The sequence below is a fragment of the Rhynchophorus ferrugineus genome, unplaced genomic scaffold (genome assembly GCF_030347505.1).
Source record: "Rhynchophorus ferrugineus isolate W39M unplaced genomic scaffold, kcgeb_rfMv2 rfM8, whole genome shotgun sequence".
Taxonomy (NCBI): Eukaryota; Metazoa; Arthropoda; class Insecta; order Coleoptera; family Curculionidae; genus Rhynchophorus; species Rhynchophorus ferrugineus.
The window spans coordinates 29,682,030-29,705,298 of NW_027472587.1; the positions used below are offsets into that span (position 1 = coordinate 29,682,030).

Here is a 23,269-nt window from a genome sequence, read left to right on the forward strand (position 1 = left end):
CAGTTCCTGTTCGAATTCCTTCCACAAAATAGTAGTGAGTGTACGGATAAACAATCGCATCGACAGCAACATATTCCGACCGATCAGACGAACATTCCTATAGCACTGTGGCGACCGCCACGACCCTTTAGGCCACTACGCATTCAGCTACCACAAGTTCAAAGGTTGGCAACGCCGGTGGATTGGTACCGTACAGTTCCAGGCTATAAAAGACCACTACGACAACGCCTCGCTCTCTTTTCTTTTCTCTATCCCCTTCACTTTTACCTAATATCCTGTCAATTCTCCCGTCGACCAAATGTATCAATTTTAAGGTAAAATAAACAAGTTTGATTTAACAAGATTTTTAGTTCTCGTGTAAATTCCTTCCAAAAATAGTAGTGACTGTTCGGACAAACAATCGTATCGACAGCCACACATTCCGACCGACCAGATGAACATTCCTACAGCACTACTCTTTAGGTGAGGCACACTGAAAATGGCGCCCGAAACAAATAAACAATAAAGGCGTTATAGAGACGAAGTGAACCAATCGGATCCCGTTGTGACTCATAGCATAGCGATTAAAACATGTAATAAGTAAGAGTAGCGATATCTACATGTTGGACGTCGCGAAACATTTCCCCAAAATTTCCTATAAAGTTAAATCTCTATTTGTCTATGGCCTGACTGTCATTGTATGATTACTTTTTATTGTTGCTGCCTGTCCTTTAGTTTATTTAATACATTGGAAAACTCTTACGATGGCTATTGGTCAGAAAAGAAGATTATTGGCAGGTACCAGGTCAGCCTTCCACAGTCGACACTCGTCAAAACAGTCTTCACCAAGCGTCCACAGTACATATAGTCCGTGACAGCCTTTACAAGTCTACAAGAACATACCAAGATATAATACAGATACAATAGCAAGTCAAGATTGGTCAAGGTGACACTTGGCAATGTGAAGGTTGTCTTCCATAACGACTTATTATTTAAATGAAGCTCTGTATATTTGTGAAGAAAAAACGCCCAACACATATCGATATATTCTGCCGTCAATATATCGATTGTTGACATATATATTTATTTAATGCCTGTTTAAGACTGAAGCATGTTTCGGAATGCTTTAAGGTGGCACAGATAATTATGCTCAAAAAACCTGACAAACCTGCAAAACAGAATAATAAAATCTTACAGGCTTATTTCGCTACTACCTGCAATATCAGGTACATTCGTATCGCTACATCACTCCCCTCCTAGTGGAGCTGCCATGGAACGTACCTCCATGTGGTGCAGGTTCCTGAGTGCACCCGCAATCACGCAAACAATCGCCCAGTGATTGCTTATGTGATGATCCCAATCTTAGTAAGGAGTTTTACGGGATCAGCTGCCATCAAAGCTATTTGAGAAACTAATATTTAAACGTGTTAAAGTTGTAATAATACCAGATTTCCAGTTTGGTTTTCGAAATCACCATTCAACAATCGATCAAGTGCACATAGTTACTGCGGCTATTGAAAGAGCGTTTGACGAAAAGAAATACTGCCCTGCAATATTCCTGGATGTCTCACAAGCTTTTGATCGGGTTTGGAATTTGGGATCAATCTGTAAGAGTCATATCTTTTCGGAAGAAAATTTAGAGTATCGCACGAAATGGCGTTCTCGATATTTAAAATTATTTCGGCTGGAGTTCCACAAGGTAGCGTCTTAGGACCTCTCCTATATCTGCTCTACACTGCTGACATTCCAACAACAAAAGAAACACTACTTGGAACCGTTGCTGACGACACAATTATTATGGCAAACGACATATTAATAGTAAAAGTACAAGTGGCAGTCAACAAAATCTACAAATGGACGAAAGATTGCAAAATTCAACTTAATAGTTCTAAATCTGTCCACGTTAATTTTGTATTGCGGCGAAATAATAAAAACTTAATTATATCACTCAATGGATGCCCGATTCCTCAAGCAGAATTAGTTAAATAGTTTGGAATCTATCTTGACGGTAGATTAAATTGGAAACATCACGTTAGACAAAATGCAAAACACATTAGAACCAAAATAAAACAACTAAACTGGTTAGTCGGAAGATACTCTCAACTTGATCTAAAATCAAAGAGGTTGATCTATAATACAATTATAAAGCCAATTTGGACCTATGGGGTGCAAATATGGGGTTGCACTAAAAATTCAAGTCAACTAGTCATACAATGCTGTTGAAACAAAGTTCTTCGATTGGTTACCAATGCCTATCTCTACGTAACCAACGAAGAATTGTACGATGACCTGGAATCAAATGGATTTGCGAAGTTATCCAAGATTTCGCCTTGAAACACGAAAGAAGATTACTAAATCTACTAACATGGAAGCGATACAACTGCTGGACAGGAGATTGAAGCGAACCAAACCATACGAACTTATATAAAGTGTATACCTTTAGTGTAAACTATAGCTATAAGTTATTATAATTTTATAATTGAGGAATACATATTGATGTATTTTCTCGTACTCGTCTTGCTTGTGAATTAACCCAAGTACAAATGAAATGTAGTAATAAATTAATTATACATTAAGATTGTACTAAGCGTATCTAATAAAGATGTTATAAAAAATATATCGACAATTATCATTTATTCGGTATATCCTTACATTACTAAATCTGACTGGTTTGGATCGCTTGCTTTGAGATTTGTTCACCTTTAAGTTATAAAAAATAATCACAGACATAACAACCTTTACACCTATTAATAGCTATTTGTTATTGCGTATATTATATTGTGTTAACAAGATCAATTTGAGCAAAAAAAGAATGACTAGCAAGTTTGAATTTAACTATCTATAGCAATATTGTACTGCATCACAAGGATTTTAGTGAATGGATCAACAACTTATCAACGAAATTCCGATTTTATCAGAAACAATGGAAGACACTTAAGAACTCCAATTAAACATTTATTAATGATAAAAATAGACGCTTTGCTAATTGTTTTTTTCTCGAGGATGCTTGTAAACCTGTAGAGTTTTTTCTATTTCTCAGAAAATAATTTATTGTAATGTAATCTGTTTTATTATGCTTTGTTGTTATACTGAGCCTTCATTTATGTATAGCACTTAAGGGGGTTGTTATTTACTTGATAATGTTTCATATCAGCTTTATTCCGGTTTTCTTAGAATTATTTCTTGTTATATGAGTTGAACTTTTTTAGATTTCTTGGTCAATATGATCGTAATTTGTGATAACTTCCGAGCATCACGGAGATCTTCGTTCGTTACGTCGCTGGAGGCATTGGTAGTTAATTGAAGAACTTTCTTTTGGTAGGGTTTGATTGCTAATCGGGTTGATGACGTAGTGCAACCCCATATTTCTATCATTTATTATTTCCTTGAACTTAGGCCTAGTTGGAAGTATTTTGGTGTGGCAATTATTTAAAGTGTGACACACACGGTAGTAGGTTTTCGTCTTTTTCTAGAATGGTCATCTAGAACCAAATGGTCTTTTGTTGATGTAGCTTCGGGTTCAGGAAAATTGGGTTTTGCGGGCAACAGAAACCCTGGGTTACGACTGGGATTGTCGTATTAGGTTTAAATACCGGGGTTTATGGATGGGTAGGGATTTGATTAACTTATTTTCATATTGTAAGGGCCAAGGAAGATCCTTACACTGAGCATGTTCGTGAAGCTTTACTCGAATGGGATACCTGATTCTGTATAGGTATTCGCGTTTCTCATGAACCATGAGGTATTGAGTAACGCGCAGACTGTTTTGGATTGCAAAACTTTGAGTAGTACATGTTGTCTCTCGGAGACGCACCTGTAGTATACCTCCGTAGAGATAGATTAGGACAGACGGTCCAGCATTTTAGAGTCTCTTTCTGGATAATTGGAAGCTTGCTTTTTCTGCAGGTAAGTGGGAATAATGTTCTGAACACGCCATTGCCTCTGAAAATAGTGAGTGTTGAATTTGGAGTGACCATTGTAACCTGCGGTCGAATTGGAAACCTAGGTATGATACCTTCTGAAGCCTGCGGATAGGCCTGAGTCTGTCACGGATGGCGTCGGGACTGTAACTGGTGGTAAAGAAAGGTGTGTCGTCCGCATAAAATGCTCTGTTTGATTGCTTGGGAAGTAGGATGTCAGTCATGTACAAGTTGAACAGGGCTGCGCAAGTGGAGCACCTTGCAGTACTTCTTCAGAGATTTATTTCCGAGAGGACATCCGGTAGACCTAGTTGTTTTGCTTAGAGGATTAGACCATTGTGTCGCATTTGATCGAAATTTTCGATACTTCTAGAAGAATGGCTTCAATTTTGCAACTTTTTATAAATACCTGATGGATGGTTGCAGCGATGCGAGTAGCTTGATGAAGGCTTGAGTATTTGGCACGGAAGTTTTGCAACTTTTTATATATACCTGATGGATAGTTGCAGCGACGCGAGTAGCTTGATGAAGGCTTGAGTATTTGGCACGGAAACCGAATTGTTCATTAGGTAATATGTGATCCGTATCAGTGAAGCTGTTACCAGCGTCTAATATCGCTTTTTCGGCAAGTTTGGCGAGTTAACTAATCAGGCTGATGGGCCTGTAGTCGAAAGGGTTCGACTTTGTTTTTTTCTTCTTTGGAATCTTTTGGAAAATGTTTTGACCTCAGGATGGAGTTAATGATATTGGCAAGTTCGGAAAGTAGCTTGCTGGTGAGGTTTTTCAGATGGTTTGCTGTGATTCCATCTGGGCCTGGAGATTTTTTTGAAGATAAACATTTAATACCGTCGCTGGACTAAATGCAGAGAAATCTCCACTTAAACATCGGTCTTGTTTTAGACCATTTATACGTATACGGGGGTAGTGGAGTGCCGTGCGGAAGTTTGAAGAAGCTCGCAGAGCACGATCGTGTGGCCCAGATAAATAATACCGATAGGGATATCGTAAGTCGGTAGCCTACCGATGGTAGATTATTCCACTGGTCCACGCCATAGAAAAATAGAAAATATTTTAGTATTTTAATGAGATTACATAATTATTTTTGGGAGCTTTCTTCGTTTTTTTTTGGAGCTTTGTAGCTTAGTAGCTTTTTGTAGGAGTTTGAATATTGTAATGGAATGGAATAATGGCTTATAACCACCATGTTGCGACGCAAATTTGCGCAAGTACCGAGGCTAGACGAAACGTGTTGGATGTTAGACCTGGTAGAGGACTCTTTATGGCGCCTCACCATAAATATATTAAGAAGACCCGAAATCGTGGAATTTTTGGGAATTCCTTAAGAGGCCGAAACGCATATATTGTTCACATTATCAGCGTGAGAAGTTCCTAGCTGGACAAGTGTTTCCCACCCCGATATTCTCAGCGAATCGGTGTACAGAAAAGGGTTTCTTGGACAAGCCTTGTCCACCACAACCAAGGACCCGAGGGAGAAGCTTCAGCGATAAAACACTGTGCATCCACAACGGGAAGATAGTCCGACAGTAATTTGCTTGAACACCGAAGAAAAGAGTGTTATTGAATTGCTGAGGGAAATTGTTTGGAGGAAAAAGTATTGAATCTAATGAAGAAAAAAGAATTGAATGAGCATTAATTGAAGAAATAATTGTATTAATTGAAGTATTATTGAAAGCAGAGAATTCCTGTCTACATTAACCGATCTACACCTTTCGTTAGTAGTAAATACACGCGAGTTGAGTCATAATCCTTTTCCTATGACGTATTAATTAACATATTTTAAATGTACATTATTCTTCATGTATGTATTCTTTATTATCAATTAAATAACTCGTCTTTGGGTATTGATTTACTCAAGGAAGACAGAAAATAAATTGTATTTAATTTACAGCCTTGTTTTCTCTCCCGCATCTCAACATACCAGATATATTACGTTAGACAAGTAAAAGAAAACGGTTTAAGATTCCACTTTCACCATCCACAGCCCACAGCGCTTCTTCGATTAGTCCATGAATGAACTAGAACATCAATTCTTCAATAATGTCTGCGTGACTTTGTTTTTTTATCATGTGATACCCCACGTAGATATCAGTTTTAATTGATTGTAGCAAAGAAGAATCGAACCCACTCTAGATGCTATCGATAATTTTAGACGTAGCATAATTCAACTTTCAAATAATTTTGATAACATCAGATATAAGTCATGAGTTACAGTAAAATAAACGCATGCGCATGGTAATAGAAAATTTAAGTACGAGATTTACGCTTTAAAGGTATCTGATGTTATCAAAAATTTCGTAAAATATCGATTATATTTTAAAAAGAATCCAGTAGATGTATCACTTTTACTAGGAATGTTTGCAATACATACCCTGAGGATGATGAAGGTTTTTGAACCGAAATATCTACTATTTTATTAAGACATTATTAGAGGACATTATAGCTTGGGATTTCTTCTAAAATTATTAATAACAAATAATCTAAGAGATACTTTAAGATGGACTGAAAATATCACAAGTTCCTCAACATTAAATAGAATCAAAATGCTTCTTATAAGAATGATAAACGAATATTATTTAGCAGTTCTTTCCGTGCGATCATTTATTGATAAAAAAGTGTACCTAGTAAATTTGCAACCAGAAAACAACAGAGGATATATTTAATTTATAAAGAACTAGCTGACCCTACAGACGTTGTCTTGTTTCAGCTACAAATATTCAATTAGAACTGGAATAAATATTTTTAGAAAATATTACAAAAACATGGTGTTTATTGTAATACTTTTTGATGAACAACATTGTTAGTTTTGTCAAGAGTTGAAATGAGAAATCCAATACGATTCCTAGGCATTGAGAGAAGCCGTTCAAACAAACATTCCCTTAAATCAGAAATAGAAATAGAAATAGAAATCAACGCGAATTTAAATAAGTTTGGGTCTTAGATCTGTACTTAAAAATTATTACAGTCATAGTTAATATGCAGTATAGTCAAAAATAGATGAGAATACTGCGGGTTCTATATTTTAAAATACTTCTTTAAATAATAACAACTTAAACCACGACAATTATATATATTAGTGAGATAATGAATAACACAATATAAAGACGTTCCAGTCACTCATTCTTTAAACTCAAAGAACCTGTTATGGTGAGTAAAAACATGAACGAATCTAACGGTTCGGGGCCAGCGCAATATTCTTTGGTTATAATGTTAATTAAGTTCGTTGTTAGATACATTTAAATTGAGATGAGGTGTTAAATATATGATTTATGTCGATACAAGAGCCAGTGTAGACAAAAAGAAGAAGCATGAGGGAGATTCAAAAATGTATAAAAGATCATAGATGTAAGTAAAGCTTCTCTTTTGTTACAAAGCCATAAGTGGTGTTATTAATTCCGTCCCGTCCCGAATCATAAGCGATTCGTAACAGATATAACTATAAACTCCAAGAAGACTCGAGATTGTGGAACATTCGAGCATGTTAAAGAATCGGCAATGCACCTGTTCCATCCGCGAGAGAAGTTCTTAGCTGGAAGAGTCTTTCCGTCACCCATAAATATGAACGATTTGGGATGCAAAAAAGGGTTTCTTGAATCAAGAGAGCCGAGTTAAAACACGATGCATTCACAGAGTTTATAACAAATGGGTGAATCAGAATTAGCCAAAAAACATCAGAATTAAGAAGAAAGTATGAGAAGAACAAGAATCAATTCAAGAGACAGAACAATAATGCATTAAGATCAGAACAGGCAGAATAGAAACAAGCATTAACATTAAGAAGAGAGTTAAAGTCATCAACAACAACAATCAGGAACAGCCAAAGAACATCAGAATTAAGAAGAAAGTGCGAGAAGGACAAACATTCGTATGAACGAATTGGGATGCAGAAAAGGGTTTCTTGAATCAACCTTTACACAGCATCAAGAATCAGAGCAAAAACACGATGCATCCACAGAGTCAGACCTGGGCGAATCAGAATTAGCTAAAGAACATCAGAATTAAGAAGAAAGGGCGAGAAGAACAAGAATTAATTCAAGAGACAGGCAGAATAGAAACAAGCATCAGAATTAACAAGAAAGAAAAAGCCAACAACAATAATCAGGAACAGAAACAGAATAGTTAATGTTAAAGAGACAATCATCACTTGGGTCTGATGACGGAATCGATATTAGCCAAACCAGACATACGATTTAATAAGTAATTTCAAATCATCTCATAATTATTTTCACCATTACGTATCGATGCTATATTATTTCTATTTACTTCTTTAAATTTAGATATTGTTTACATTATTCGCTTAAATAAATAAGCTCGTATATGTGCAAAGTAAAGGGAAAATAAACTATTTTTTACAACATTGTTTCCTCTCCTTAATACTCAACAGTCTCCTTTATTGCGGACATTTCAGTAGTAAAAATAGCACAAGTTGTAAGTTGTAGTACTTACTGCTATAGATGATTTAGAATCGTCCATATTTATATAATCTTATAAATTGGATGCCGATGATGATATCTAGAGAACTTCAATTTTCTTTATTATAAGATATTAATGTACAATTTATTGTGATTCTGAGTGTGGCGGGATGGATGGATGATAGAACGTATATCAACTTTATTTTCGTTCTCTACAGGCAGGGTCTGTATAAAAGTCTTTAAGTTCAGAGCTGCCAGCAGTGTGGGCAATGATTCTTTTTTTTTGAGTATCAGTTTAATTCTCTTAATTTATTTTGAAAAATTAAAAATCAGTTGAAATTTATGAAAAAAACTGAACTAATGTTCGTTATATCAGATCTAATAACTACTTGCTTTAGAATAATATGGAAATAAGCAATGATTCAAATAATTATTAATGAAAATAGAATATTATTGACTATTCAATATCAAGATTCCGTCAATTCGCTACTGGAAAATCCATTCATAAAACAATATTAAATTCCGAAACCCTTCAAACTAGATTTATTTAGTAACGGACACTTAAAATAACAATGAAACGTACTTGTTCATATTTAAAAGTGTATTCTTTTAATTTTTCGCTATAACTGCGAATAATGATGATTATATCAGGTATGATATCATTTGTCAAGTAGAAAGGCAGATTTTTTTAATATTTGACGAAAGTATCTGCATTGCCAATAGAATATTCTCGCAATAATGTTTTAAAATTTAACATAAATTATATACCTATCTAAATAATGAAATGGCCTGCTTGGTTGGCGACAGGACGATTCACCTACTGTTGAGATAGTCGCGGGTTCGAATCCTGCTGAGGCACGGTCCTAAATTTATGTTTGTGATTGTCCTAGTGATGATTTCTAAGTTGGTAACTCGCCAGTCGGTAGGCTTAATGCCGACGACCGTGGTTGGGAGCCCATTCAGTAGATACAGTTCAGATAAGCCCTAGTTGGTAAAAAGGAGTCTCTAAAATACAATAAAAGTGAAAGATATATGTCGGCCTAATACTTCGAAATTTGGATGGTAAATTAAATTGACAATATCATGTTGGACAAAAAAGCTGATTCAAAATTAAACAACTGCACTGTTTAGCCAGAAGATCCTACTAATTTGACGTTATACTACAGTGGCTGATTTATAAGCTAATAATAAAATATATTTCGACTTATGGTGTACAAATATTGGGTTGCATTAAGTCTAATTGACTAGTAACTCAACAATGCCAAATCAAAGTCCACCGATTAATTACCAGTGCTTGTCGCTGTATAACCACCGGCTAATCAACATAATTCCCTTCAAGGGTTATACACTGATTATAGCGACCCTCCAACTTTTCCATACCATTTTTCTAGTACGATTCACCTCTTCATTCGACGATAATTTCTTCCTAGTGAGCAGTCTTTTGAGATCTGAGAACAGGAAGTAGTCACTGGGTGCCAGATCTGGAGAATACCGTGGATGAGGAAGCAATTCGAAGGTCAATTTATGGTTTTTGCTATCGTTTTCATCGACTTGTGACACGGTGCATTGTCTTGGTGAAGCAGCACTTTCTTGTTCTTCAAATGCGACCGTTTATCGGCGATTTCGTCCTTCAAACGGTCCAATAATGCTATGTAATAGTCGCTGTTGATGGTCCTTCCTTTTTCAAGGTAGTCAATGAAAATTGTTCCGTGCATTCCGAAATACAGACGCAATAACCTTGCCAGCCGACTGTTACGTTTTCCCATACTTTGGAGCAGGTTCATCGTGTACAGTCCACTCGCATGACTGTAGATTGGACTTCGGAGTGAAATGATGGAGCCATGTTTCATCCATTGTCATATATCGACGCAAAAACTCGGGTTTATTATGCTTGATCATCTTCAAACACTGCCCCGAGTCATCATATCGTCGTTGTTTTTGGTTAAAAGTGAGCTCGCGCGGCACCCACTTTGCACAGAGCTTTCTCATACCGAAATATTCGTGAATGATGTGATGTTCAGTTGATATCTTTAGAGTATCTGCTATTTCATTTGATTTCAATTTACGGTCATCCAAAATAATTTTGTGAATTTTTTAAATGTTTTCGTCGGTAACAACCTCTTTCGGGAGTCCACTGTGTTCACCGCCTTCGGTGCTCATTTCACCACGTCTAAACTTAGCATATCAATCCTTGATGGTTGATTTTCCTAGGATAGTGTCCGGAAACTCGGCATCAAGCCAAATTTTTGCTTCAATTGTATATTTTCCCTTCAAAAAGCAATATTTTATCAACACGCGAAATTCCTTTTTATCCATTTTTTTTTCACAATAACCAAAGTTGCTTCACTTAAAATGCTATAATTGACAAACTGATGATGTGACAGCTGTGAAATTTATACACGGATCTTTTGAGTGTCAGGGCTAACTAAAAAATATATGGATTTAATTCTAGTAGCGCCATCTATGTGTCAGACCGGGGACTTTTCAACTATTAAACATATTGAAATAAATACAAACAGGGTATGTAAATGATATAACAGCAATTTACACAATAAATGGCAAAATAAATAAAGTACATTTTAAGCATGCGACATCTTGATGTCGAGGTGGTCGAGTGACAGTTCCGAACATTAAATGAAAACATATAACTGAGCAGCCAATTTTTAATGACAATGGTGAAATTAGAAATATACGTGAAATATAACAGGAAATGATGATTGTAACGACAAATACTTCTAATGTCAGGCTATATTGAAATATAACGGTACTGAAAGTTAGTGTACTGGTCATCTAAAAGTACGGGTAATTAATTATGTTGGCAGATCATAATACTGGTAAATAATAGTACCGATAAGTACTGATAATGGATGGTATTGATAATATCAATAATAGACAATGGTTGTCAATAGCAATGAAGGAATAACCAATAGTTAACATGGTTAAAAACAATCCTAATCCATAACAATGACGGACAATCCTAATAGTCAACAGGCAACAATGATAACTAATAGCAATGATAAACTACGACATGTTCACACGCTACGAAGGGAAAGTAACACGCAAGGTATCAGATTGTACCATAACGCTAACGACAATGGACGTGCAATGAGATCAAGGAATCTTGCCACTAGGGTTAGTAGTACTCGCTATGGTAATGTCAAAATCTCAAATAAATAAATAAACAATACTCTTAGTATTGTGTACTCACTTCCTTAGTTCTAGCTACGATGAACGTGCAATACGCATAAGGAAAAGGTCAAAGGCCACACGCTAGATATACTGTCATGAAGTGCCAGGTTATTTTGACGTTAGTTTCTGGCTTATTAAGGCATAATTTATACGTTATAGTTTCAACCATAAAACTAAAATTTTTAATTTACATTAATTTAAGAATTATGGGAAAGATACGTATAAATAATACAAGTAAATAATAAAGTAGAGTAGAATCAAATAGATAAAGATAAATGAATAACTAAATAAATAAATAAAGAATAATAAATAGATCGAGAAAACTGGAATGCTCTGCGAACAAACTCACCACTGATGAAACCATGATGGAACTCAGATTGAGCGGCACAAAACATAGTAAAATTAACTGAATAAATAAAGGTAGAGACTCAGAGGATCGCGGCTTCACAAATGAACTCTTATGAAGTTCTAATGTCCCATGGACATACTAAGAGATTACATCTGATAAATATAGCTAACGAGAAAGCATAAACAAAGTTAGCACTCATAGTCATTGCTCATAGGTATTCGCAAAGGGGACAAATACTACAATTAAAAGAAACGGTAATCCCGGCTAGTTCACTTTACATTATCGTTGAAACGTTTAAAAAAACGAATTAACCAAAATTAAAAGGATTAAAATATCGAATTACCGGATAGAATCCTAAGTACCGTAGATATTGGGAACGATTTGTGATTTTTTTGAATGGTACGTGTCTCCGTGTTTTAACGAAAAAAATATCGAGAAAATATAAACAAATAAAACTGGCTTTTACAAGTATAACTACTACTATTAATTAATTTTATTATGGGAAATACATATTGATGTATTATGTACCCCATACTTCTCTTCGTCTTGCTTGCCAACCGACCCAATCACAAATGAAAAGAAATAATAACTTAATCTGTAATTAAAATATTATTATGCGTATCTAATAAAGGATGTTATATTAAACATTATGTATTTATGATTATTAAGATTGATTGATTGCAATTTTGGTTCCGTGTTGAGTTACGTGACTTGAAAATACTGACAGGAAAGATATGTGATTTGCTGTTAATTGCGGGATACAACACTTATAGTTGTGAAACTTATCACTTGGTAAGATCTAACAAAATATCTGTATTATTTAAGAACCCTTGAATACTTGTATTGTTATCGATGAGTGCAATTCATCAGACATGTATATAACCGACGAGGTGACTCTGAGTCGTTAGATTCCGATTAGTAGACGAAGACAGTATACGATAATGCGTCTCGCGGTGCAATTTGCGTTCCTGGTCGTGTTGATACCCTTGGCTTGTTCATGTAAGTATTTTCATTTATGTTTAATTCGGTTTTCGTCAAATATGGGTTTGTTTCTATAGACAAGCTGAGAGTGCAGCCTAGACCTGGGCCAACTCCACCAACACCTCCACAACCAATCCCAACTTCAACCGCTGCACCAACTCCACCAACACCTCCACAACCAATACCAACATCCACCGCTGCACCAACTCCACCAACACCTCCACAACCCATTCCAACCTCCACGGCTGCACCAACTCCACCAACACCTCCACAACCAATCCCAACTTCAACCGCTGTACCAACTCCACCAACACCTCCACAACCAATACCAACTTCAACGGCTGCACCAACACCACCAACGCCTCCCCAACCAAATCCCACAAGCGGACCACCAGGCCCACCAGCACCACCAACACCAACTCCATTCAAGGCTGTTCGCAGACACTGATTCTTAGGCATAATGTCAGTCAATAAGTACTATTAATTGTTAATAGCTTCCAAAGATGTGGTCCATCAGTATATATTTATACGTTACTATAAGAATTATATAAGTTTGAATGTATACTTGTTAATGTACCATTATCAATATCAATAAATATGTAATTACCAAATTATTGTTTAAATTCCTTTCATTATCATATGAGGCGAGACAGCTATTAGACAACACGCAGGAAGTCACAAATTTGAAGCGAACCAAACCACACCAATTTGACTAGTGCATAAGTGTTTTCACTTATGTGTTTCAACTTTCAAGTTTAGTCTAAGTAAATTAAATTTATTTCAATTTGTTAAATACTCGTCTTGCCTGTACAACAGAACATTAGTAATAAATTAATTCGTAAATTAAGATTGTACTAAGCATATCTATTGTAATATAATATAATTTATATGTTTTTATATAGTTAATTTTTTAAAAATATATTTTAAAGTCTTCTTATACCAACTAGGGGTTCATCCGGACTGGACCTACAGTTTAACGTAGGCTCCGAACCACGGTCCTTAGCATTAAACCTATCGACTGGCGAGTGACCAGCTTTAGAAATCATCCCAGAAGACATCCAGTCTTATCCAGCCTGGTTACTGACGCGACTGGGATCATTTTCCTTGTCGGATTTTACACTCTTGCCTAGGACAATCACACATTTTAAACCATCACAAACACAAATTTACGACTATGCCCCAGCAGGATACGAAGCCGCGGCTATCACAACAGTAGGAGGACCGTCCCATCGCATTTACCACTGCGCCACCAAGCCGGCTTTTATATAGTTAGTTATGTTCTGACGGAAGCTCCTCGAATTTATTGAACAACATTGTACACCAAATAGCTAGATATCTACTAAACTAGTGTTAGGTTAGTGATTCTGGTACCACAGTTTTCAGTCCATTTTTCTATTTGTTTGCTTACATGCTTTTTGGTTAGAAGAAGGCAATGAAATTTAATACTTATTGGACGAAAACCCAGTTATAATCCTTTAAAAAATCTCAGGTATCAACACAACCATCATCCCTAAAACCAATTCAAACCTCCATTGCTGCACCAACTAACCGTAAGTCGTTACCACCAAACGATGACTTTTAGCATCTTTTTTCGTTCGATCAAACAAAAAAAGTAATACGTGCCATATATAAACAAATTTTTTTAATTTTTTTTATTCCTTGAGATTCCACAATCTGCCCTATAGGCAATAAGTATTTCTTATGTTTATATTATATTTACATGGCATGCAGAAAATCACTTCATCAAGCGATCTTCTGTATAAAATATTATCTTAATTAATTAGTCTTATTCTAAAGCTTATTCTAAAGTTTATATATGTCCAGTAATCAGATCAGGTGGTGTTAAACGTTTTAATCTACGCACTTCACTATCACGTCGCATATTTAGCTGATTAGCGGGTACATTGGGATGCAGATAAAATATCTATCAGTGAGATACGATTTTAGTAACTGTTAGTCCGGATGAGGGAGAAGTTTCTTTAGTTTAACCTGCAAGCCTGTATGTCATACTTTATCAAAAGCCTCAGATATATCTAGAAAAGCAATCGAACAATATTTTTTGGCATTTAGGTCAGTGTTTATTTTGTTTACAAGTCTGTGCACTTGTTCTATAGTCCCATGCTTGTTGCGAAACCAAAACTGATGTTCTGGAATAATTTTTCTTTTTTCTATTATATAGCTTAGTTTCTTGATGTACATTTTCTCGAAAACTTTCGAGATTATCGGTAATAAACTTATAGGCCGGTAGGAGGTCACATCTTATGGTATTTTTCCCGGTTTAAGAGTCATTAGTATTTTAGCTACATTCCAAATGCTAGGGAAGTAATTAATTCGTAGCATAGCATTAAATATAAATGTTAGTAGTTTCATACCCTTTTCTGATAGTTCTTTTAAAATTTTGCCAGTAATTAAGTCATAACCAGGAGCTTTTTTAATATTAATTTCTCTCATTATTGTTTGTTTAACTTTTTTGACCGTTAATTTCTCGAGGTACAAAATTGAACATTTTGAAATTTTTTAAAAAATCTTTGTGTTTATTCTGGCCTAAAACCAGGCGGTGGAATGCATGACGCATGATCGCGGAGACTTGCCCTGGAGTGACAAGTTGGACCGGGTTATGTGGGACTGCCCCTGGGCTTATCAATACCCTAATTCGAAACCGCCTCACAATTGACCCCTGTGGATAAGAATATGGCATCCGCTAACCGGGCAACCATTATTGGGCATGAAGACCCGGCGAAAGAAGAGATGGTGAAACTATTGATTCGCGAACTTGAGTAAACACGATTAGATACTGTCGTGTGGGGTCAAAAGTTATGACTACAGCGACTGATGAGGTCGTTTCAGCCTGGGGAATGGGAGGTTAGTGGTGACGCAGTGCTGAGCTCCCACCATGTCGACCAGCTCGCGAACAAACGAGTTTTCAGAAGAACTTGAGCTGATTTGTTGTTTGTGGAAGGATTGAGATATGAAGTGCTTGATTTTTGGAGTGTCAGTTTCCCTGTGAATTTGATTATTTCAGACAAACCATGGACCGTTTAAGATTCTCCTGAGGAGCTTATTTTGGAAATCTTGAAGCTGTTTCATCTGCTTGGGTGTAACAAACTTGAAGTAGACATTTGATCCGTAGAGAAGTTTGTTAGAGGAGCGTATCAGAGTAGATAGCAGGTTTGCTATCCCTGAAACTTTCTGGATTGCTTTCTGGATTTGTTAATGCTAACCGAACCGTCGGTCGAAGTGGAGGTACGTGATGTTATCCAGCCATGGAATTGTTGAGGCGTCGATCTTAAGTTGCGAGACGCGCAGTGCGTAACGCTTCTTTATGGAAAATGATGACCTGAGTTTTCAGGGGGTTGATTTGAACCTCCAGAATTTGAACCACTTGACCGCATGATCGAGCTTCTGTAAATGTTCTTGAATGGTAACTTTAAGGCTGGAGGACGCGAAGAAAGCAGTGTCGTCAGCGTAAAACACGTCTATTTGTTTTTGACTGGAAAATGCTTTCCTGATCTTGACCTGGAAAGAGCTGTTCGATAGATAGGACTTGATGAGAGCGGTTAGGTCTTCTGGGAGGCCTAACCGCAGGAATTTTGCGATCAAACCGTCATACCAGACCTTGTTGAAAGCTTTGGTTAGGAGTTTAGGAGGATTGCTCCAAGCTTTCTACGTTGGTCAAGAGCGTGATGAATGTGTGCTGTCAGACGGGTAGTCGGATGAATGGTGAGCGCGAAAGCCAAATTGTTCGTCAGGAATGATGTTGATTTCCTTTGTGAAGGACTTGTAGGCAAGCTTCGAAAAGGTACTGAGAAAGCTGATGAGCCTGTAGTCAGATGGAGATTATTTTGCTCCTTTGTTGAGAATAACCGCTATATTTGCTTGTTTTCAAGACGCTGGGAAATGTTGCAACCTCATGATGAGTTAATGATTTTTGGTTTGAAGTTTGCCGTTTATAGTCTGTAGAGGCTTTGGAGACACGAGATGGTTGAGGAGAAAGGTCGGGGTGACTGGTCTTTTGATGTTGGATTCGTTGATGATAATGTCGTTGTCTTGTGTGACCTCGTAGCTCCATGTGAGGAGCTCGACTTTTTCTTGGTCAGTGCTGAATTTTCGTTACTAGTAACCGTTGACTTCAGGGGGGATGCCATTGTGCGTCTTCCCCACAGTCTTTGGTTCGCGAGAAATAAGTTCCATTTCATCGCTCGCCAGGTCGGCCACACTGACCCCATTGCATGATCTGTTCGCCTCTTTTTTGTCTACAGCATCGAAAAAAAGGTTTTTGATGCGAATTTAACGTTTAATAGAAGCGGGAAGGTTGATTATAAATCTATAAGGCTGTTATTTCTGCTAAACGTAACTTCAGTGGAATAAAGTGTTCTAAATCTTTTAATTTTTATTATTCATCCTTTTGTTTAATTCTGGAAAGCTTATTGAAGATATAGGTTGTTAATATATCTCTATATTGCTCTGGATATGTTTGTTTTATTTAATTTTATATTACTTGAATGTCTGGAATTTGGTTATTAAGCTTTATATTATTATTGATGTTTGTCTCCTGAGTGAAATCGAGAAGTTTTATCATGGCTTTTCTAGAGGTTTCTTTCCAGAATTCCATTGGTTTCTTTATATTTAAAATTAATCTTACCTTCTTGGTTAGTTCTTTAGGTTATCGTTTTTAACTTTAGTGTTACGTCGAAAGACGATATTAAATGTATTTTTTAATTAATTAATAATAAAAATTTCTGAAGTTTTATCTGTTAGGGGGGCCTTCATAATGGACTCCTTTCTGTTATTCAACTATTCAAAGTTTATTTGTATATGCGTCCTCAATATGTTTAATGAATTTCCTGTCGTAATTTGTAAATTTGTTTTAGAATCAGAAAATATATTTCTTTTCATTTTATTCTAGTTAAAAAGAGACGTGAAACCGAACTAGTCTGTCTGTAGAACTAGAAAGTCGTCCGGTCGTCAAACGTACGCAAAATTATTAAAAATATTATAATTACGGTATATAAAGCGGCAAACGTTGTTTTAAGGGTTTGTTTTAATAAATTTCAAATCGCCGCGGTTTTTATTGAAAATATTTTTTAGAGTGTTGCAGCGGCACTGAATATTATTATGGGCGCGGTCTCTAAAATATCTCAAAAAATTAAAAACAATATAACCTTAAATTCGCCTAAAAGAAACCGTCTTTATACGAAACGGGTGATGAATCAGGATTAGCTTCATGTTAGCTGTATCAGAGTTCAAATATACGAAATGTATAAAAACAGTAAGTCATATATAATAAAATAAATATAATTTAATATAATTATTGCAGAGAAAATTGTTAGTCTGGAAAGTACCCATAAAAAGCTGAAATATATGCAGCTATTTGAGGGACGTTGAACATTTTTTCATACACCGTTGGGTAATACAGGATTTCAGTGACGTAAAGATAACCAACGAAGTGGTTTAATGGAGCTTCAAGACATTGCTTTTAAAAGAATACAATTTTTAAAAACATACAACAAAATCAAGGAAGAATTATTACATCAATTTATATACTTGGACGAGACATGGATATTTAAGAATGGTACATTGGGTCATTCATGGCAAGATGATAATAAATATAGCATAAAGGCAACAAAAGTTGATGGAGAAAGATAAACGTGGGAATAACTATCGATTAGGTCTTGTTAGTCATAATATTTATTAATAATTAATTGCAGAAATTACTATATGTCATCAAGAACTACTTCATGCTGGAAACAGGAATATAAATGAAATATTTTTATTGCTGACGCTGAGTTAGTGGTTTCCTCTTAGTCCAAGGGTGACTACCATTGAGAAATGTACCATAACTTGTTTTTGCAGTAGTTTGAAAATCAATTTTTAAAGTACTTGGAGGGACTATCAGTTATTGTTATGGACAATTCACCATATTTTAGAACACTGGTGGAGAAGATCCCAACAAGTGCATCAACAAAGGCTGCAAGTAAGGAATGGCTTGAAGTACATAAAATAAGTTTTGAAGAAATCATGTTAAAGAACTATTTAGAATTGTTACTAGCTAAATATAAATGAAATGTTTCATTGCGTTCTTTGCAATTTATTTTTTTAGAAATAAGTCCGAAAAAAGATATACTGTAGATCAGATGGCTGAACAATATGGCCATACAGTATTACGACTTCCTCCCTATCACTGTATATTCAAGACAAAAGAGTTGATATGGGGGGTAGCAACGACTTATTATAATAGACATGCTGACCGAGAAGAATGTTCCATCAATAACTGTTTGGATATGTGGAAGGAATGATTCCTTCCAGACATACAGAGGAAGTAATTGATATATGGTGGAATCGTGAACATGTTTTAGACAGATTGAAAATTAACGGTTTAGTGACTGAATTGGACAGTGACTCGGAAAGTGAAAGTGACTAAAGGAAACTTTCAGGATATGTGATAATGGTGACAACTAAATTTATGCACATTATTAATAGAATATAACTGTAGAAAATGGTATTGTAGAGCGTGAAAGATTTGTGTGCAGAGATATGATTGTAATTGTTTACAATTAAACATGAGCATTAGGTCAGAATGTTTGAGGAAGAATGAATACTGTTTTGTAGATATTGTGACTGCATTAGGCAGAATTCAGTGATAAATTTTTATCAAAAATGGTGTACACAGGGAGTAGCACAAGAAATAAAAAATACAGTGAAATCAAGATAACTTAACAAGTAAACACACCATCGAAGGAAATATGAACTAAACGTAAAAAGGTAAATATGCTTTCGACTGAAAATAAAATACATTACTTTGATACATAATTGTTAATTAGGTGAATGAGGCCTCCAGGGGGATAGCACTACATAAAAAACATGCCTAAAACTCTACCTTGTGGGTGGTGTGGAAAACAGTTCAATGTAAATATAATCAAACACGACCCTAACCTACAAGCTATTATAACTGTGTTCTTAATTGTAGTTTTAAGTCCGATAATATATGCATTAGATGTACTATAATATATTTGATAACATTTTTGTTCAATTATTTTATTTAGATTAGAATTTTGTTGTATGTCAAAGCCAATATATATATATATATATATATATATATATATAGTGTGCGTATATTTACCATCATGACATCTTTTTAGATTGTGGAATAAGTTTTTTAATCCTTAATGTCGTTAATACTTTGTATCTCATATATTTTTGATATCTTCTATCTTGTTGATAGGATAATGGCAAAGTGGCGCCACTATGGTCCCACCAAACAGGTTTTGACACCAAAATGATGTGGCCTTGAAGTCGATCAGCCGGTTTCAGGTTTTCAAAATAAATCCACTTTTTATTATTCGTTATTATGCGATGCAAAAATGACTTCCACCCATACCTTTGAAGATTTTTCGATTTCTCATTTGCTTATCATTCAACAGATGTGGTACCCATCTTCATATCTTTTGGATTTTCCTCATTGCTCGTAATGGGCCACTAATCATTTCTTTTGCCATATTTAACGTTTCTCCCAACTGTTTTTGAGCTTGCGTTGGGCCTTCATCCAACAATTCTTTTTCTTTTTTCTCTTTTCAATTTCTCTTTCTTGCAGTTACCCATCTCCAAACTTTTTCTTTCATAGGTTTTTAAGGTCAGAGTATGATCACCGTAAGTTTCTACCAGTAAAAGATAACTTTCCGCGGCTTTTTTCTTTTGATTTTTTGAATAATTGCCGTGAACTAATGCTTGTCGCAAATGCACGTTTTCAGGCACGAAACTTAACATTTTAAGATATAAATGACGGTGTTACTTTCGCAAGATATAACAAGCATGGCTTTGAAGTTTGATGTAGGTAGAACAAAATGGCATATGTGTCAAATAATAATATTGCATACTTAAGCCAAGTATACATCTGTTATAAAAACCGGTAATAACTTTCCGGTACAACTGGTAGACCAGGTTACTCGATGTTAATGAAAATGTACAACAAAATTAAAGAAACTAACCACATAATTTAGATGGATTGATATTACAATTAGAAGAAATTATGCATATTCCATAGTAAATTTTTAAGTGTTTTAATATTTGTATATATTTCAAGATGTTTATAAAATAACCTGTCTTTTTATCAGTTGTAATTTTACTTGATAAGCGTAGTTGTTTAAAAATTAACAGTCATTTCATGTGTGCAATAAAGTTGTTTTAATATAGCCATTTTAAGTGTGACTATCGTTTCAATACTTAATATAAATTAAAGAATATTTATCATATATACTTATATTATTGTACTTGGTGCTTTGGAGTTATTACCGATATAAAAATAACTTTAATTATAGTAGTTTTGTCATAATTATTCGTTTTATAGTATTTTGAGCTTATTGATATTTTATTATGATAATTATGGGGATATAATAATATAAATTGATATATAATGATAGAAAACTAATATTAAAAGGCATGTTTATATGTAATAATCAATAAATTGAAACTATATCAGTGCGAGTCAGTATTTGAGATCGAACACATGTCGAATTCATACTATTACTTTACTCGATTCTTTTATAACAGTAATTAATATAGTTAACTGTAATAATAATATAACTAATTTAATAAAGTGTGGTCGAATTGCGACCAGTGGACAATAACTGGTTTTTATAAATGAACGAAATTTCAAATACAGACTGGATATGTCCGTGGTTCAAAAAGGTGCCATAGTCACTGTTCAACAGGTCAGTTTTTTATTGACCTACTGTGTTGTGTTTATCTTTAGTAAAAGTATAACGAAAATAATATATAGATGGTTATTATTAACAAAAGCTACCGACTGGAACAACTTCAACTAGTACAACATGAGTCTGAACATGAGTAGCAAACTAACGGAAGAAGAAGTTGGAAATTTTCCGAGGTTAATCCAAAGAGCTGTATATAAAAATGTTATCTACATATAATTCCTATTATAACAGTGGATATATGACAACCAGTCAAAGAGAGGATAAAAGCTGGAGGATTTTTGAAACAAACTAGAGATTCTACTGACAATACATTACTTGTCAATAAAACTGTTACTCTACTCTTAGGACAGCCGAACCATTAAATTTTGAAGCAGAAAAAATTGTTCTGGATATCTAACAGAAATTAAGAGTACCTACAATTAAAGGAATTAATTATCCGAAAGAAGTCAAGGAAATGGTAGCTGGAAAACGAAAATTACGAAAAAAATGGCAACAAAACAGAACACCTAAAAATAAAAATAGTTTAAACAATTTGAATCAAAGGTTGAAAAGAGAAATACTGTAAATTAAAAACAAATCTATTAATAACTATCTGAGAAATCTAGAAAAAACTACTTGCTGACTATCTAGTAAAAACCTTTAAACCAAACGAAACTGATATTGACTATAATTTGCCGGACATTGAATGTTAAAATGTGACGATTCAATTATTTACTCCGAAAGAAGTAACCAAAGTTATCAAAGTTGACAATAATCCAAAGAAATCGCCAGACTATAGCTTAATGACAAGATAGTTGCTGCAAAAACTACCAAGAAAGGGAATTATAAAACTGATCAGATTGATTAATGCAGATTTTCGACTAAAACTATGTGTACTTGTGTTAAATTTTGTTGTTAAAAATATTTAATTTTTCTCTTTTTAGTGTTAGATATTTACTAAATAAATTACGCAGTTATTTTATTTAATATTACAAAGGATAGGTTAAGTAAAGGTGCGCCGCGTACTAGGAGAAATACGAATAAAGAAAAAATGATTGAAAATAAGGAGCGCTTGAGGCCCCGGGCTCCACTACCTAGCCTACGCGATTTGACAAATGTTCTATCTAAACTAGAACAACAAAAATTATTGGCTGCGCCTATATATAGCTAAACGCTTTAACCATTATACCATAGAAACAGTCAACTACAATATTTCTACGATGATTATATGCTATAGTTAGTGCAAACTGTTTGGCTTTAGCACTAAACGACTTCCGATTTTCCGCCACATCAGCTCAGTAATAACATTATACACAAATATCTGATTGTTTTAGATAAAAAATATTTGAAAACTTTGTACGTGCCTTTGAAATTTGAGCGTTTCCCCCATTTCCCCCTTCCCCCCAAACTATCCTGAGTTGGTTCCAATGGGACCATTTCGGAAGTGCACTCACTCACATAAATATAAAATATAGTGTACAAATATAAATAATTGGACTCATGGATCTTGATGCAAAAATTCGCTGGAAGAAATATGTAAAAAAGAGAAGGAAAGAATGGAGTTAATATATAAGAACATGTATTGGTTAATTGGAAGAAAATCAGTACATAATAAATTGCTATTATACAAGCAAGTGTTGAAATCTTTTTATATGAAATCTATAAGTATGAAAATCGATGAAGAGAGGGACATGAGGACAGACTCCATTCTCATGTTAATATCGAAGTAAT

At 35.0% G+C, this 23,269-nt stretch overlaps 1 protein-coding gene across 1 annotated transcript; it reads left to right on the forward strand.

Annotated features, from left to right (window-relative positions):
- Positions 1–12,621: 12,621 nt before the first annotated feature.
- LOC143201567 (uncharacterized) lies at positions 12,622–13,459 on the forward strand. Its single transcript, XM_076412694.1, has 2 exons — positions 12,622–12,866; positions 12,926–13,459. The coding sequence occupies exons 1-2, from the start codon at positions 12,809–12,811 to the stop codon at positions 13,294–13,296; spliced, it is 429 nt and encodes a 142-aa protein (XP_076268809.1). The 5' UTR covers positions 12,622–12,808; the 3' UTR covers positions 13,297–13,459.
- Positions 13,460–23,269: the final 9,810 nt, after the last annotated feature.

Excerpts from the sequence above, each read along its gene's own strand:
- LOC143201567 (XM_076412694.1), top strand. The coding sequence starts at position 12,809 with ATGCGTCTCGCGGTGCAATTTGCGTTCCTGGTCGTGTTGATACCCTTG. Across the intron at positions 12,867-12,925 it reads GATACCCTTGGCTTGTTCAT|ACAAGCTGAGAGTGCAGCCT; the intron begins GTAAGTATTTTC and ends TTGTTTCTATAG.